The 17,894-nt window shown below is 39.1% G+C and overlaps 1 protein-coding gene across 3 annotated transcripts in view; it reads left to right on the plus strand.

Moving 5' to 3' along the window:
- CNTN4 (contactin 4) overlaps positions 1-17,894 on the plus strand; it is a 999,337-nt gene that overhangs the window by 903,381 nt on the left and 78,062 nt on the right. For all 3 annotated transcript variants that reach the window (XM_010862023.1, XM_010862025.1, XM_010862024.1), the window contains one exon: positions 691-818. In XM_010862023.1, coding sequence (XP_010860325.1) covers positions 691-818 — 128 coding nt within the window. The remainder of the gene's footprint in view (positions 1-690; positions 819-17,894) is intronic.

Here is a 17,894-nt window from a genome sequence, read left to right on the forward strand (position 1 = left end):
ATAGTCATGTTGCAAACAGGCTTCCCTCCAGTCCCCCTGTTCCAGTTTTGTGTCCGTCAGTGGAAATGCCTCCTTCCCACCTGGTGGTAGATATTTGTCCCTAATTGTGGGCCCTGAGATGCACCATCCACATTTGCTGTTCTGCCAAAGTCATACCATGTTGTGGAATATTTTAATTTTTTTTAGTTCAGCTCTTGCATCTCATTAAAAGTGTATTGTCTGACATATTTCAGGAAGAAATAAGCTTAATAATAACTCATTTAATTTAAGCCTCTCGAGAAGGAAGAAAACATTTTCAATGAAAATGCATAAAGTGGCCCATCAAGGATTTTTCTTTCTTATTCTTCAGCAGTTTAATGATGAATGGTAATCTACAATAAGCTTTCCTTTTGGATAATGTGGTTATAGCTGCCAAAGAGAGAGAATGGTTACATCCTGTCTCATATTTCTAGCAGTTATCCCAACAGAATGTTGAAACCATATTAGCAATTAAAGTAATATAATTACTAAATAAATCACACATCCTAATTATATTTATCTGTATGCAGGTAAATATCATAAATAAAGATGAGGCTGTCAAGTGATGTAACTGTGATTTAATAGTTTGAAAATGACAGGATGATAGAAATATTTTCCAGTTGGTCATATAAAGTAAACTTACCATTTGGGATTTATCTTCGTTAATTTCAGAATTACCGTTTCTGAAGATGGAAGCCTCAGAATCATCAATGTGACTAAATCAGATGCTGGAAGTTATACCTGCATAGCCACTAACCATTTTGGAACTGCGAGCAGTACTGGAAACCTTGTAGTAAAAGGTAATGACTAACCCAGAGAACCGAAGGCAATGGCACCCCACTCTGGTACTCTTGCCTGGAAAATCCCATGGGTGGAGGAGCCTGGTGGGCTGTAGTCCATGGGTCGCTAAGAATCGGACACGACTGAGCGACTTCCCTTTCACTTTTCACTTTCATACATTGGAGCAGGAAATGGCAGCCCACTCCAGTGTTCTTGCCTGGAGAATCCCAGGGACAGGGGAGCCTGGTGGGCTTCCATCTATGGGGTCGCACAGAGTCGGACACAACTGAAGCAACTTAGCAGCAGCTGCAGCAACCCAGAGAACACGTAGATTGACATATGTGTCGCCATTTCAAATAATGTAACCTATTGAAGTGGCATCCTTCATATTAATATCACAGATATCACTGTGTTGCTAAATTAACCCATCAAGGCAAACATGGTATGATTACCAATTCTTAGAGAACTGTCATTCATAAATATGACGGAAAGGCTATCTTATTTCGGAATCATCCAATACAACTTTGAGAATCACTGCCATTGTATCTATTATAATATTCTAACTAATGTTATCTTCAATCCTTTAATTAAATTTCTTCACGTCTCTATAGATTTGAAATTCATGTCTAGGAACACCATGCTAACAAATTAAAAACCCATGGCTCAAATACTATTTTTAGCTAACATTGTTTAAACAATGACATTGGAGATTTTTAAAAGAGCTGCCTTGGTTATTCAGAGGCGTGGATATGGATTATTGTACCCATAAAGGGCTTTGGCCACCTTTGTGCTTTGCTTCAGTCACCCAGCCAACCCTGCCGGTTTTAAGGAAATAAAATTTTCCACATTCCTTCACCTGGGTGCTTTATAGTAGATGACAGAACACCAGTTTGATGGGATGTGCTGAAAGTACCAAGTAAGAATTGTGAAGATGAGGTTTTAATTTACATTTCATTTGCATTTATGTTACTTTATATCTGGCTGCCAAATCAAAGAATTTTTAAATTGAAGGGATCTTGGCCATGATCTGACTGAGGAAGATAAAGCTCAGGTTGGCGAGTTTCTCAAGGTCACCAACAGCAGATATGAACCCTGGAATCCTGATTTTGCATTCTTGCTGTTTCTTTCTACTGTGCCAGGAAATCTTACTCATTTTTCCTGTTTCTCCATAATAGATATAGATGTGTTACAATGTATTTATCATTTCCCCTTGCCCATTTGTAACTCCCTCTGTGAAATAAGATAACCGAAGGCAAAGAAGAATATCCCAGAAAGAATATTTGCCTCTGTTTTAACAAAGAAAGCTAAAAATTATCTAATTACATATTTTGGAATCATTAGAAATTTGAAAAGTACTGCCATTTAGGGAAGCCTTTTTATCATAAGGGGATTCCCTGGTGGCTCAGAGGTTAAAGCGTCTGCTTCAATGTGGGAGACCTGGGTTCGATCCCTGGGTCGGGAAGATCCCCTGGAGAAGGAAATGGTAACCCACTCTAGTACTCTTGCCTGGAGAATCCCAAGGACGGAGAAGCCTGGTAGCCTACAGTCCACGGGGTCACAATGAGTCAGACACGACTGAGCGACTTCACTTTCACTTTTTATCATAAACATACTTGTCTATGTAGATAGAAAACTGTAAGTCCAAGAGTCAGACATAAGTCTATATTTACCTAAGCACAGGCGCCATATATATGCTCTATATATTGTTAAAACTGGGGGGGAGGGGTTCACATGTAGAAATAAGTTATGCCTTGTGTTTGGTTGGCATCCGTCCTATAAGCCTTGACTTCTCCAGCTCTCAAAATAGTTGGCAGAAGTTCCTCTCTTTCCCATCAGAGTTCATCTTCCAGCAGTACCGCCAGTCCCAAGGTAAAACCATTCACAGGCATGCAGAGACTTCCCTGCTGCTGCGCTTACACTGAATTATGGTGCAAAGCTTAGCGATACACCGATGATAAGATATGCCACGATCGCCTCCTTATTTGGGTGGATATAAATGTTGCTGAGTAATAACTTCTACCTATGTTAAGAAACTTAACACTTCATTTCTTGCCTTCCAGTTAACATCTTAAACAGTGATTTCCCCAGGTATGGTATAAAAGATCATTTTAGACAATTCAGAGTTAATTTTTTTTGTTTCCTTTACTAACTATATATATATATATATATATATCTTTCCACGTGTATTAGGAAAAATGTTACTTTTTCATTAATGGCAATGATTTAAAAAAAACTTCTTTTAAAATATATTTATATTTCTAAAGAAATATTGTTTGTATTATTATAAAAGGATGTGCAAAAGGTTGTTAAGGTGGTACACAAAGATTGGAAGATGTGATTAATGCCAGTTTTCCATTTCCATTCCAAAACATAAGACAGTTTTAGCGGACTTTAAGGGAAAGGATAGAGAGGGACATGTAACAGGGTCAGTACACACCTGCCTGTGCTGGAGACATGTTATGCTGAGGCAAAGGAGCACTGAGATTGTGTAATAGATGGGGAAGGAGGAAGGACGGGTCCAAAAGAGCCCGGTGGCCTGTGGAAAGAGGAAAGCAGAGATCTGTAGGCAGAAACTGTGCGGTCAAAGTAGTATGTTCCCCACTTGATCGTGGATGAATTCATTTGTTTCCAAGCAGAGTTCTTTCCAGGCTTGGCTGTGGGTATTCAACTGTAGTCACTTTTTCCAGAGAGGCCGTCTAATTTTTGTTTTGTTCTGTTTGACTATTTATTTATTTATTTTTGGCTGTACCAGATCTTCATTGCAGTGCAGGCTTTCTCTAGTTACAGTGAGTGGAGGCTGTCTTTTTTGCAGCACACTGGCTCCTCATTGCGGTGGCTTCTCTTGCAGTGGAGCACAGGCTCCAGGCGCATGAGCTCAGTAGTTGCAGCTTGAGGGCTCAGTAGTTGTGCCTCATGGGCTTAGTTGCTCCTAGGCATGTGGAATCTTCCCGGACCAGGGATATAACCCATGTCCCTCACATTGGCAGGAGGCTCCTCAACCACTGTACCACCAGGGAAGTCCCCTCTGATTCTTAATATTTTCTCCCAAGTGAGATGGGGAAAAAAAGAAAATGAGCTTTATTTGGTTAATATGTTCACAGGAGTTAACCGTATGACTTGGGTAAGGTCAGGTGTTTCAGAGTATATTTATTTCCTGTTGCTTTATTCTGAGTCCCATTTGCATTAATGGGAAGTATGCGTGCGTGTGTGTGTGTGTGTGTGTGTGCGCGCGCGCGCAGAGGGGCACTCAGACTGCCAGGTCGCTGAGAAGGACATTAACATAAACGGAGAAATACAATTTAGAAATCTGCCTCATAAAGCACGATAAAGGCAGAGAAAACCGTTCTGAACTCCACATGAACTGTGCCAGGTCTTGAATCGCACATCAAAATGCTTGAGCCCTACACCTTTAATGTAAATGTAGCAAAATAGCCCGAAATGTGATGGAGCGCTGTATCTTAATTCAATTTAGAGATCCACAAAGGGACTGATTTATCAGAGAAGTTATGCTCTAACCTTAAAATGTGCTTATATTCGTTTTGATCTCCTCCAGTGTCTGGGATTAAAACACTATGAAGGTCAGGCATCAGACATCTTCTCTAACCTTTTTGCAATAATTCTGTCATTAGCAATGCTTTTAAGATCCAATTCTCTTCCATCCCCCTACACTAGTTTTTTGGAGAGAAGCTGAAGATACTGTCAAACATAGGGACAGTAAGTAAAGCCGGCAGGGGAGAAGGGGAGAAGGGAATAGATCTACTACAGCAGGTACAGCAGGTTTAAAATAAATCTCTAGCAGACGACCACAAAGTAGATAAATATTCAGGTTATGCATGAGCGGGCTTCTAAACTGCAGAATTCTGACAGGTGCCCAGGGGGCTCTTGATTATCATCCCATCATCTGAATTTCTAAATTTGACTGATTTTTTTTTTTTTAGCTAGTTAGCATCTATTTGGAATTTTGAGTCGCTCTTTTATTTTAAGCAAGAACGATTCTCAAGTCAGACCCCTGAATCTTAACAGAAAGCATCATATTTGACCTTTCATGGAAGATGTGCTTTAGCGATTGTGAACATCATTAAGAACTAGATGGAAGGCAGGCTACATTTCCATGCAGTACTGTACTTACTAATTCATTTTTATCTCTAGAGCAGAGTTAAAGGCATGCCATTTAACTCACATGCATGAGGCAGTGTCTTTATTGTACAGGCTTCCTATGACAGGTATTTTTAAGTAGCAATCCTCAAGAAGAGTGACTTCTCTTTGTCTTGGATGTAGTTCAGCAAGATAACTATGGTAATAGCTACCCTAGATCTTATTGATCATCTCCCAGGCTCAAAATGAAATGCAGGGCTGTAAGCTGTGCTGTTATCTAGCTGAACTACATCCAAAGTGACCTTGAGTAACTAACTCTCTGGCTGGTGGTTCCAGACCATACTTTGAGGAGCCGCGAAAGTGTTAGTCACTTAGTCATGTCCAACTCTTTGTGACCCCATAGACTGTAGCCCGCCAGCCTCCTCTGTCTATGGAGTTCTCCAGGCAAGCTACTGGAGTGGGTTGCCATTCCCTTCACCAGGGGATGTTCCCAATCCAGGGACTGAAACCGGTTCTCCTGCATTGCAGGCAGATCCTTTACCATCTGAAGCTCTATCCTACATCAAACAACTTTGAACATGCTACCAACTAAGTGAAATTTCAGTGGAATGCTTAATAGAAATGCATATCCCTACTGCCTCACCCTTAACCTAACAAATCTAAATCTTTGAGGATGAGATGTGAAAACCGTACATTTTTAATAAACATCCCGCCTGATCCTCATACACACCAGAGTCTAAAAAGACTGAATTTTCAGTCACTGGCAAACTATGGCCTATGGGCCAAATTCAGGTAGCCATCTATTTTTGTATAACCCAGTGCTAAGAATGGCTTCTATGTGTTTTGCTGGTTGAAAAGAAATCAAAAGAATAATAATACTTTCAGATATGTAGAAATTTTTATGAAGTTCTTATTTCAGTGTGCATAAATCAGGTTTTAGTGAGATATAGCCATGTTGCTATATTTACATTATTGATGATGGTTGTGTCTGTACAATAGCAGATGGAATAGTGAAGACAGAGACCATGTAATAGCCCACCAGACTCCTCTGTCCCTGGGATTCTCCAGGCAAGAATACTGGAGTGAGTTACCCTTCCCTTCTCCAGGGGATCTTCCTGATCCAGGGATCGAACCCGCCTCTATTGCATTGCAGGCAGATTCTTTTTACCATCTGAGCCATGAGGGGAGACCATGTAATGTATAGCTATCCTCAGTTTTGCCTCTTGACTAGCAAAGCCTAAAGTATTTGCTACTCAGTTTTTTACAGAAAAAAAGAAACTTTCTAATCCCTTCTCTTTTTTTAACTTTTTATTTTATGTTAGAGTATAGCTGATGAACAATGTTGTGATGGTTTCAGGTGGACAGCAAAGGGACTCAGCAATACACAAGCATATGTCTGGTCTCTGCCAAGCTCCTCTCCCATCCAGGCTGCTATATAACATTGAATAGAATTCCCTGTGTTATATGATAGGACCTTATTGATTATCCATTTTAAATATAGCAGTGTATTCATACTGAGCCCAAACTCCTTAACTGTCCCTTCCCCATCTTTCCACCCTGCTGCTGCTGCTGCTAAGTCGCTTCAGTCGTGTCTGACTCTGTGTGACCCCATAGACGGCAGCCCACCAGGCTCCCCCGTCCCTGGCAAGAATACTGGAGTGGGTTGTCATTTCCTTCTCCAATGCATGAAAGTGAAAAGTGAAAATGAAGTCACTCAGTCCTTCCACCCTGGCAACCATAAATTCATTAAGTCTGTGAGTCTGTTTTGTAAATAAGTTCATTTATATCATTTATTTTTAGATTCTGCATATAAGGGATGCCATATGATATTTCTCCTTCTGTGTCTGACTTCACTCAGTATGACCATCTCTAGGTCCATCCATGTTGCTGAAAATTGCATTGTTTCATTATTTTTAATGGCTGAGTAATATCCCATTATATATATTTATCACATCTTCTTTATCCAGTCCTCTGTCAGTGGATTGACAGAGGTTGATTCCATGCCTTGACTATTGCAAACTGTGCTGCAATCAACATTGGGGTGCATGTATCTTTTGAGACCATGTTTTTCTCCAGATATATGCCCAGGAGAGGGGTTGCAGGGTCATATGGTAGCTCTATTTTTAGTTTTAGTTGCTCTCTATACAAATTTTATACTGATTTCATATGGGTTTTAAAATGTTTCTTAGCAAATAAATTTCATTTAAATTTTTAACAATTTAATATGTAAATATATTTCTTTTATTTCAATTTTTATTCAGTGCACAGAATTACTTGTATTTTAAGAAAAAGTAAATTTGTACTTTATCTTTGTTAGAAAAAGGGGTTCTTTTTTCTTAAATTTATTTATTTTTAATTGGAGGATAATTCATTTACAATATTATATTGATTTCTCCCATTTATCAACATGAATTGGCCACAGGTATACATATGTCCCCTCCCTCTTGAACTTCCCTCCAACCTCCTACCCTACCCCGCCCCTCTCGGTTGTCAGTGAAACATAAACATTACCATGTGTAAAATTAGATATCCCTGGAAATTTGCTATATGTAGCAGGGAGCTCAGATCAGGTATGCTGTGAAAAAGGATTCTTAGTAGTATTTAACTAAGACCACATATGCTCCTAATACAAGATTAGTTTGCATCTTCATTCCCTAACCCTGCAAAGTGAAAGTGTTCTTTGGCTTCCTGAACATTTAATTATTTGTCCCCTTGCCAGAATTGGTGCTCATTGTCCATTCCATCAAGTGTTTGCTTATATTTAGAAGATAAGATGCTATCCAATAATATAGATTGCAGAAAAAAAGGAATTTTCTTGCCAATACCAAGGAGTTTCTAAAACATTATTACACTGCATTATTTTAAATTGTTCTTCTGTTTTAACTATAGGAAATTGAAAAATATCAACCTCCCCATGCATGGCATGACTGATACGATAGTCTTTTCAATTGGAACTTTTTTTGAAAATAAGTTTGAAGCAGCCCACATCTTCTATGTAAAATTATTCAAGGCTTTTTCCATATTTGACTGGGGATCAATCAGAAATCAGTAATCAGCAATGACATTTTGCTACTAACACATAACAAAAGCTCTTAATGTTGGGCCCTTATAACAGAATACATTTCTACCTAATTAGATGTCTTCCACTGGAACCAATTATTTAGAGGCAATAATTAAGGGTCTTTCTAATAGGATTAGCACAAATTCTGACCCAAGGCATTTAGAGTAGGAAGGAAAAGTTTGTTGTTAGAAGTGCAGAATGCTAATTATGTTAGATCCCCTGGTAGAACAGTGGTGAGAACATTTCAGTACTAGATCCTATTAGATCTGAGAAGACCTACCACACTAGACTTTGCAGCAGCTAACTCAAATAGTGGGACTTCCCTGATAGCTCATTTCTAAAGAATCTGCCTGAAGTGCAGGAGACCCCAGTTCAATTCCTGGGTCAGGAAGATCCACTGGAGAAGGGATAAGCTACCCACTCCAGTACTCCTGGGCTTCCCTTGTACCTCAGCTGGTAAAGAATATTCCTGCAATGCAGGAAACCTGTGTTCAATTCCTGGGTTGGGAAAATCCCCTGGAGAAGGGAAAGGCTACTGACTCCAGTATTCTGGCCTGGAGAATTCCATAGACTATACCCATGGGGTCGCAAAGAGTCGGACGTGACTGACGGAATTCCACTTTCACTTCACAACTCAAATAGCAGAAGCCTAAAGAAAGGGTGGATGATTGTGCCTCTTACGCTTCCTGTGTTCACTGACCATGATGTAACCTAGAACTCTTTTTCTGCCAAAACATGAAGCCAAGATTTTTATGAACAGAGCATAATTACTTCCCCTGAGATTCTTGTGAGCCCTAATGAAGGCTACACAGATTTAGCAAATAAAGTGCCTTTAGCAATATCAATCATGGATATGATCATTCTTTGCCTGATCCTCTCTGTAAAAGCGCTTTTCTCCTTTTATAATGCTGAGATTTAAATGTATTAAGACTGTGTGCCAGGGCAGTCTACCCTGAATCCATCCTGCCCATCATTTTTCCACTTCTGGTCTAGAGGGAAGTCATAATTCCTTAACTATTGTGCTTCTCTATGCCAACCCTGCCCTTCCCTAAGAAGGCCTCTATGCTGAAGGCAGCTTTCATGTTCTTGCCTTTAATATAAAACGCATAGTATGGACTAGTAAGATTTTGAAAAATTGTCAGCCTCATTAATAATCAGGGCGTCCCTGATGGCTCAGCAGATAAAGAATCTGCCTGTAATTCAGGAGACACAGGAGACACAGGTTCAATCCCTGGGCCAGAGAGATTCCCTGGAGAAGGGAAGCCACTCCAGTATTCTTGCCTGGAAAATTTCATGTACAGAGGAGCTGGCAGGCTGCAGTCCAATGGGTCACAAAGAGTCAGACACGGCTGAGTGACTAAGCATATCGGTAATCAGGGAAATGCAAATTAAAGTACCAGTGTGATATGACTTTACATATAAGATTGACAAAAGCTAGACATCTAACCAAATAATTTGTTAGTAAGGATAGAAGGAAAATAGTACTCACATAGTTTGAGTAGGAATGTGATCTGGGATAGACACTGATGTGAACAAGGAAAATTGGCCCAGCAATTCTATTTGAGATATTTACTCTAGAGGAAATTATACGTATTCTGAGATGGACTTGCAAAAATGTTCATTATGTTGTTTGTACATTATGTTGACAAAAAATATGCAGGCAAATTAAAGAATAATGCATATGGTAGTATTTCATATAATGTATTTTATTTATATAATGTATATAGCATGATTTAATAGAGAATTAGTAATAATAATATCATGAAATGTTTAAACATAAAAATACAATGCTCAGCATAAGTGCTAACCTGTGATTTTAATTTGTAAGGAAGGAGATCTGGAGTAAGGTTATATTAAAGGACTTTAGCTGTATTGATAATATTTTACTTGAGGGTAAATTCTTAATGTATATTTAGAGGGGAAAAAAGGCTAGAGGTCTATGGGGGAAATGTTAAAGACTGTTAATTCTATAAATGGAAATATGAGTATTGGTAATCATTTTTTTATAGTTTTACATGAGTGATCTCTGTAACGAAATTAAAAAAAAAAAATCCCTCAGGTCAGAATTCCTGTACATGGTCAGGTATTATAGTCAAAATCACCCAGAGAATGCATCTTATTTTCTCCTTCTCTCCTAGACATTGTAGAATAGAGAAAACCTTATTACTAGTGATATTTAACCCGCTTGATCCAAGTATTTTCTTTTAAGGGGAAAAAAAAAACTACTGTAGAATGAAATGAATGGTTTATTTCCTAGTGAGTGCTTACCAATCAAAATAAACAAAACAAACAAACAAAAAATGCAAACAGAATATGACTCTTTGGCTTCATTAAATGTGAAGCACATAATTAATTTCTTTTCCAGCAATTCAAAGAGACTTGTGTTGTACTGATTCAGTTTAATTGAACTTATTACCACAAGCAGATAATAAGAAGTATATTGAAGATATCCATCTGGCTTGCACGGAAAACCTCACATGTTTCATTCTTCACGGCTGTCACAGACCATACTAATTGCCTCATTTCAGCTGTTTTACAATCAGTATGACTTAGCTATTAATGTGATAAAACCCTTACTTGAGAGGAGGTTGATATTAAAAAGCATAGATCTCTGACCTACCTCTGCCACCACTTCTGAACACATGCCCAGCATTATTAAAGTTGTATATTTTTCAAATACATAAATAAAAATCCCTCTCTTTCTCATGTACATCTTTTAAAGTTACATCTGTCCTCTTGCATCTTGCCACAGAGCTAGAAATGGTTTATGTTGAGATTTTTTAGTCATAAAATGTTGCAGAGTCAATGTGGTTTGTTTTCAACTATACTGAGTTTACTTTTTTATAATGTCCAATGCTGAAATGGATTTAATGCTAAATGGATTAAGCGACTAATTGTGTTATAAATAAGAAGGAAAGTAAAATTAAGCACTTTTATTTTCTGTTCCTAAATATCAGAGCTTCCTGTGGGGTTTGAGAATGATGTTTTGTCATGCAGACTGGCTCTATATGGACATGATTCCCTCATAAGCAGAGGGAGGGTGTGTGTGTGTGTGCCTTGTATTTTAGAGGTGGCCCCGTGGGGGAATCCAAGGGTTGGTTCCCAACTTTGAAAAGGAAAATTCTGTCTATTACAAACCTTGAACCAGAAAAGAGATATATCAGAATAATTCATAAGTGACTCTCACCTACCTTCCTTTCTTGGCATCTGTTTTCTGTGCCAGAAGCAGGAGGAATAGTGCCCTCCCAAACTTGTCACCTCACCAAAACCATGATTGAATTTCTCTGGCTGTCATATACAATCAAATCTAAGAAAGCCCTCCGAAAGACTGTGTGGGCCTTCAGGTTAAATACAGAACCTGACCAAGATGAAAGCAAGTTAATTAACATTTCCATCAACTCTCTCTGATTTACTCTAGCAAGATCCATTTCTAAAAGGTTAAAATGGTTGTCTGTTTTATGCAGCCATTTGAAGAGCTGAAAGTAGGTTACTGGTTATGGGAGAAGAAATGTAAGCAGAACATTTAGAGCAATGGGGGCTTCTTACGTGGCCTTATAGCAGTTCTATAATCAGTGTGCAAGACATGTTATTAAGTGAAGATTAGCAACATCTGCTTTGAAAATTTCCTGAACTGGAAAACATGTCACCTATTATCATATTAACTCCCCCTCGCCTTTATCTCTTTTCAGCAGTAGAACTGCTTAGAAATATAAGTAAAGCTTGGCTACCTAAATATAAGTAAAGCTTGGCTACCTGAAACAGTAGGATCCTAAGGATGCAATCAGAAGTGCCTTTTCTTCCACATCTACTCTTTTAAGCCTAGCCCACATCTCCTCTGATATAATATTGATCTGCCTCTACTGCCTTTGCCCACAGGGTAAGTAAAACATCTAGTCACATGGTCACAATGCTATTTGTACTAATACGTTTTGATGCCTAAGACAAAAGAAACAATTATAAAGACCAGTAGAGATAATATAGGAGCACTGATGCAGTCTGGATGTGAGAGTTGGACTGTGAAGAAAGCTGAGAGCCGAAGAATTGATGCTTTTGAACTGTGGTGTTGGAGAGGACTCTTGAGAGTCCCTTGGACTGCAAGGAGATCCAACCAGTCCATTCTAAAAGAGATCAGTCCTGGGTGTTCTTTGGAAGGAATGATGCTAAAGCTGAAACTCCAGTACTTTGGCCACCTCATGCGAAGCGTTGATTCATTGGAAAAGATTCTGATGCTGGGAGGGATTGGAGGCAGGAGGAGAAGGGGACGACAGAGGATGGGATGGCTGGATGGCATCACCGACTTGATGGACATGAGTTTGAGTGAACTCCGGGAGTTTGTGATGGACAGGGAGGCCTGGCATGCTGTGATTAATGGGGTCGCAAAGAGTCGGACACGACTGAGCAACTGAACTGAACTGAACTGATGCAGTCTGGATATGAGGAAATAGTCAAAAGATGTAAAAGATGTAGCCATCTCTCTCCCTGTAAGGCACTGTGGGCCTTGGACCACAAGCAATAGAATTGCCTAGAGTTTTGTTTTTAATAAATGCACATTCCTGGACCCCTGTCCTGGTGAACAAAACCCTCCAGGGGTGCAACCCAGAAATTTTCATTTTTAGTAAGTTCTGCAGAGAACGCCTAAATACGTCAAAGGTCAAAAACCTAGGAGCTCACAGTCTAAGGGTGGATACTATTAACAAGAGCCAAGAAATAGACTGTGTTCAGACTGTGGAAGGAATAAAAAAGTGGAGTGAGTGACTAACTGGGGGAGTAAAGGTGATCATTGAACTGGGAATTAAAAAATGAATTAGAGTTCAGCAGGTTAAAAAATGTAAAGGTAATTGCAGGCAGAAAGCACTTACCTAATGTATGAGAGGAATGGAAATCCTCAGCACATTCAGGAAAAATACATGTGAAAGAGGAGATGAGAGCACTTCCTAAGAGGCAGGCCCTGAAACACTATTGATCCCATTTCAGCAACTGTGGACCGTAGAGAGAAAAATATTTTGATTTTTCTTTTTTAAAGCAAAGAAAACACGTTCTATCAATTGTACCTAAATGATCTTGACACCAACTTCAGGGGAAATTTTGCATTTTCTAAGAAAATTTAGAAAGAAAAGCTATTATCACCAACATAGGATTTTTTTAATTACCTTTAAAGTAGGGGATAATCCATATTATTTATAGAAATATTAGGAAAAAGACAATCTCATTATTCAGAGAGAGCCACATAAGTTTTTATGTTGTCTTCCAGAATTACATCCAGGCATACCTAGATATATGTAATAGATGTATATGTGTATATGTATGTCTCTGTGTGTATATTTATTTATTGTTTATTTGCTTGGCTGTGCTGGCTCTTAGTTGCAGCATGTGGAATCTCTAGATGAGGCCTGTGGGGTCTGGTTCACTGACGAGGACTAAACCCGGGCCTGCTGCATTGGGAGAACAGAGGCTTAGCCACTGTGCCACCAGGGAAGTCCTATGTGTGTGTCTGTCTTCAAACCTGTAAATAAATATCCTTGTTACCAAAAGATTACATTATACACATTGTCCCATAACTTCTTTTGTCATTAATAACTTTCTGTCAGCATAGATTTTCAAATGAGAAATAAGTACTAACCTTTTTTTTTTCTCTTATAAATATGTTCCTTTCTCCTGCTAGTCAAAATAGCATCAAGAAGACACCTTTAAAAAAAACTCTCTTGTGTTACATATGCAGGCAAGATGGGGAAGAGACAGGAGGATAATTTGGAGGACTGGTTTAAATGTCTCACCCCAAAATTTTGATTAGGGCATGCATGTCAGCCTGGAAGGGAGGTCCTGAACTATCCCTCTGCCCTCTTTCCTCAACCTTTCCCTATTGAAATTTCTTATCAGTGACACATGACGTTACTCATAATATGCTGAGTACATTTTCTGATCACATGAACCATGAGGGAATAGATGAAATGACAGAACCAGTATTCAAAAGATAATCATGGGAACCAAATGTAACAAGATTAATTTTAATACTGGCAACTGTAAAGGTTTGTACTTGGCTCCAAAAGTAAAGTTGAAAGAGTAAATTTTAGGGTCAGGCTGTGTGTTAAAGGTCTTGCTGACTGTAAGATTACTGGTGAGTTAACAATATTCTGTGCTTTAGAAAAAAAAGCAAAATATATCTATAACTTAATGGAGAACCCAAAACAAGAGAGGAAACCAAAATTCTTAAACTCTACAGTAGCCCCAGTGAAAATAAAACTTGAGGAGGACTGTGGGTTTTTTCAGACTGACATTAAAATTTAAAATCAGCCTAGAGAAAGACAACTGAGCAAATGATAGGAGACATAGCTGAAGGATGTTAAGCCAAAGCAGAGGAGTTAGGGAGGGTAGAAAGGAACATTTCAAGAACTGTCAAACTCTGTGTGGTATCAAAGGGCAGTCCCTAAATAGGTAATAAATGTAACAGAGGATATTATTTGTGTTCAATAAAAGGAAAAAGTTTCAAACAATTAGACCATGAAGAAGATGAAACAAATGATTTTTTAGAAAAATTATCAATGAGGTTCATTTCCAGACTGGACATCTACTCCAGGGTAACACTGCAGAAAGAATTCATGCAACAGACAGAAGTGCGTGGTCTCAGTGGCCTGCAAAAGGCATTTCCCAGTCGTTTTAACATTGTTGTGACCTGCTTCAGTGACTTTGTAAACACTGATCCATATGAACCTCCCAATTCTGAAATGTTATCAGTCTATGATTTTATAGTTTGAAAAATTTATTTCTGCCCTGTGCTTTTCTACCCCTGAGCGAAAATATTGCCGCTAGGTTGAATTTTGTCATGGTGACATTATTTTCTTATGGCAAAGTCCTTCTGTTTTTGTTTTTTCCTCCCAGCATGAATTTATCCATAATCACGAATGCAGTATGGGTTGAAAAGGTTATTCTGCTAATTATGAATAGTTTATTCTTAAAAGAGTCCTATGAAAATTGATTTTCTCTTAACTACGTGTTGGAATTCGAGGCTGTTGCGTAAACAATACCTGTGTTCATTGCTTGAGTTTTGAACCCTTCAAGAGGTAAGCCAAGGCAGTCAGGCAGATGGCAGTCAGATGTCAGCTTTGTAACTCATACAACTGGTAGGTGAGAAAGTGACTGGGTACATAGCATTGGTGGGCTTCCCAAGACTGAACTGCACACTGGGTAGACTTGCACCATGGCACAGCCTCAGGTCAGCCATTACGAACCTTATAATGTGGAGGATCAGACCACTGTATGTGGTTGCAGGAGAAGGTAATGCAGAGCCAGGAATTCTTCACTGATTTTTCCCAGGTTCACCACTGGATGAGAAAGAGTGAGGTTAGGGGAGGAGAGAAGAGAGGACTCTTAAGAAGCATTAAGAGTCTTTAAACGTCAGCTATAGACCAGAGTTTGCAAACTGGTGCTCTCATGGCTAATTTTACTTGAATCCGCACACTCTGTTTTCTTTGGTTGTGAGAGTATTTAAAACTTTTGAATTGGAATGCTTTTAGAGGGGAGGCATGTATTCTGTAAATTGCTCCCAGACCTCATTATCCCTCATTGTCTCATATCTCTAAATCACACAGTGGTGATATCATCAGGACCTCTGTGAGCATTTGACATGCAATACTAAGTGGGTCCATGACTCTGAGAGAAAGATCAGCCTTTTGATTATTTTCATCTGTTACATTAGTAAGTGGATACAAACTGACCATGATAGGGCTAAGAGAAAAAGATGGTTGGAAGAGGGAATGTTTCAAATCATTCTGTTTATAATTCCGTACATTATTCTACTCCACATCTGCATTTCACTCCCATATCTCTACCAGGAGGTTATCAGTGGGATTAGAAACTTTGTTGTCTGAATGGACAGGGTCTTCTCAGGAGTGGCCAGTAGTTAATTGGGACAAGAAAACAGAAGTCATTATCTTTGAGAAATCTGAAGCAAATTGAGGCAGGTTATCACTTCTCACTGGGAAACAAATTGCTCCTGTCTTTAAAAAGACTCTGCTTTCTTTAGCTGCTGACGGGGGGGTTCCTGTCAATTGTCATAGAGATGGGGAGAATATGGATTAATGGTAATAAAGTAGTGGTCATGAAATACCTACAAGCTCATTTCCATGAATGTTTCTAGTTGATTTGACTACTGTGTTTGAATGACAGAATTTGTGCTAAGCTTTAACTCTAGAAAATTGGGGTGCTATCTTCCAGCCAAAATCTTTAGTGTGCTGATCTGTTTGGGAAAGCTCTCTGTGTAAAGGAAAAGCCATAAATTATAGACAAAATAGCTCTTTCCCTTGGCTAATGTGTCTTTTTGGAACCCCTATCAGTCTGGGGTTTGAGGGGAGTGGAATTAGAGTTCAGCTTTACTGCCAAAAAAAAAAAAAAAAAGAGAGAGAGAGGAGAAAAAAAGGAAACAGTGGACAGTGTGGGGGTTTATAAAGATTGTGAATAGTTAAAAAAAAAAAAAACTTGAGAAGGTATAACCAACTTTGTCTGAATTTTGTGAATATGGGAATGATTGCCTTCCAGTGGAAAGAACAGTGAGTGAGGTCCTGCCCACGTGGGTTCTGGGTCCAGCTTAGTTACCAGCCCCTTGTGTGACACCATGTGGATCATACTGCCTCAGACTGTTTGTTTTCTCACCTGTAAAACGAAGAGCCCTGAATAGAGAGAGTGAAGGCCTCCTCCAGTTCTGAAGTTCTGTCTATGATAAAGAACTGCTTAAGTTGGAATACAGAATGAAAGCCCTCTAATTTCCAATGTCTTTTTCACTCAACAACAAAAGAAAAATCTATCCAGAGGTACTGTCACTCAGGCTTTCAGAGAAGATGAGATGAAATCTTCCATGAACAGGAGATTTGCATTGTATAAACATTTATTCTGTATTAATTCAGGTTATAATACCTGAAAGAAAAATTAGAAATTAAGTGGTGTGGGCAGTTTTATCAACCACTCCATCCACGAGTGGCCATGAGACTGGGATCTGAAAGAACCCTAGCCTCACAGTGCCTTAGTCTTCACATACTTCTGAAAATATGATCACCTGGCCACCCTGAAGGGGATTCTAGTGTCTGATGACACGTTGTCTTTATACATGATGACCACCAAACACAAGCCAGCCACATCAGCAGGCTCAGAGCCAAAGACAGAGCTGCCTAGCAAACTGGCTTATTTGCATAATGTAGTGATTCCAAGCCTAGTGCCTTCCTGTGGGACTCTTAGGGCATTTTTCAGTATATAAAATTTTGTTATATATACTGACTTTGAGACTGAGCCCTGTTTAAATATATCAGAAAGCAGTGCAAACTTGTATATGAATGTTCATAGCAACATTATTTGCCATGACCAAAAGTGGCAAAAATCCACATGCCAATCATGTGTGATTTATCCAGTCAATGGTCTATGTAGACAATGGATGATTACTCATTAGGTGATGAAATTCCAGTTGAGCTATTTCAAATCCTAAAAGATGATGCTGTGAAAGTGCTGCACTCAATATGTCAGCAAATTTGGAAAAAGCAGAGGCCACAGGACTGGAAAAGGTCAGTTTTCATTCCGATCCCAAAGAAAGGCAATGCCAAAGAATGCTCAAACTACCACACAGTTGTACTCATCTCACACGCTAGTAAAGTAATGCTCAAAATTCTCCAAGCCAGGCTTGAACAGTACATGAACTGTGAACTTGCAAATGTTCAAGCTGGATTTAGAAAAACCAGAGGAACAAGAGATCAAATTGCCAACATCCACTGGATCATGGAAAAAGCAAGAGAGTTCCAGAAAAACATCTCTTTCAGCTTTATTGACTATGCCAAAGCCTTTGACTGTGTTGATCACAATAAACTGTGGAAAATTCTGAAAGAAATGAGAATACCAGACCACCTGACCTGCCTCTGGAGAAATCTGTATGCAGGTCAGAAAGCAACAGTTAGAACTGGAC

Source organism: Bison bison, unplaced genomic scaffold, assembly GCF_000754665.1.
Source record: "Bison bison bison isolate TAMUID 2011002044 unplaced genomic scaffold, Bison_UMD1.0 scf7180017864474, whole genome shotgun sequence".
Classification (NCBI taxonomy): domain Eukaryota; kingdom Metazoa; phylum Chordata; class Mammalia; order Artiodactyla; family Bovidae; genus Bison; species Bison bison.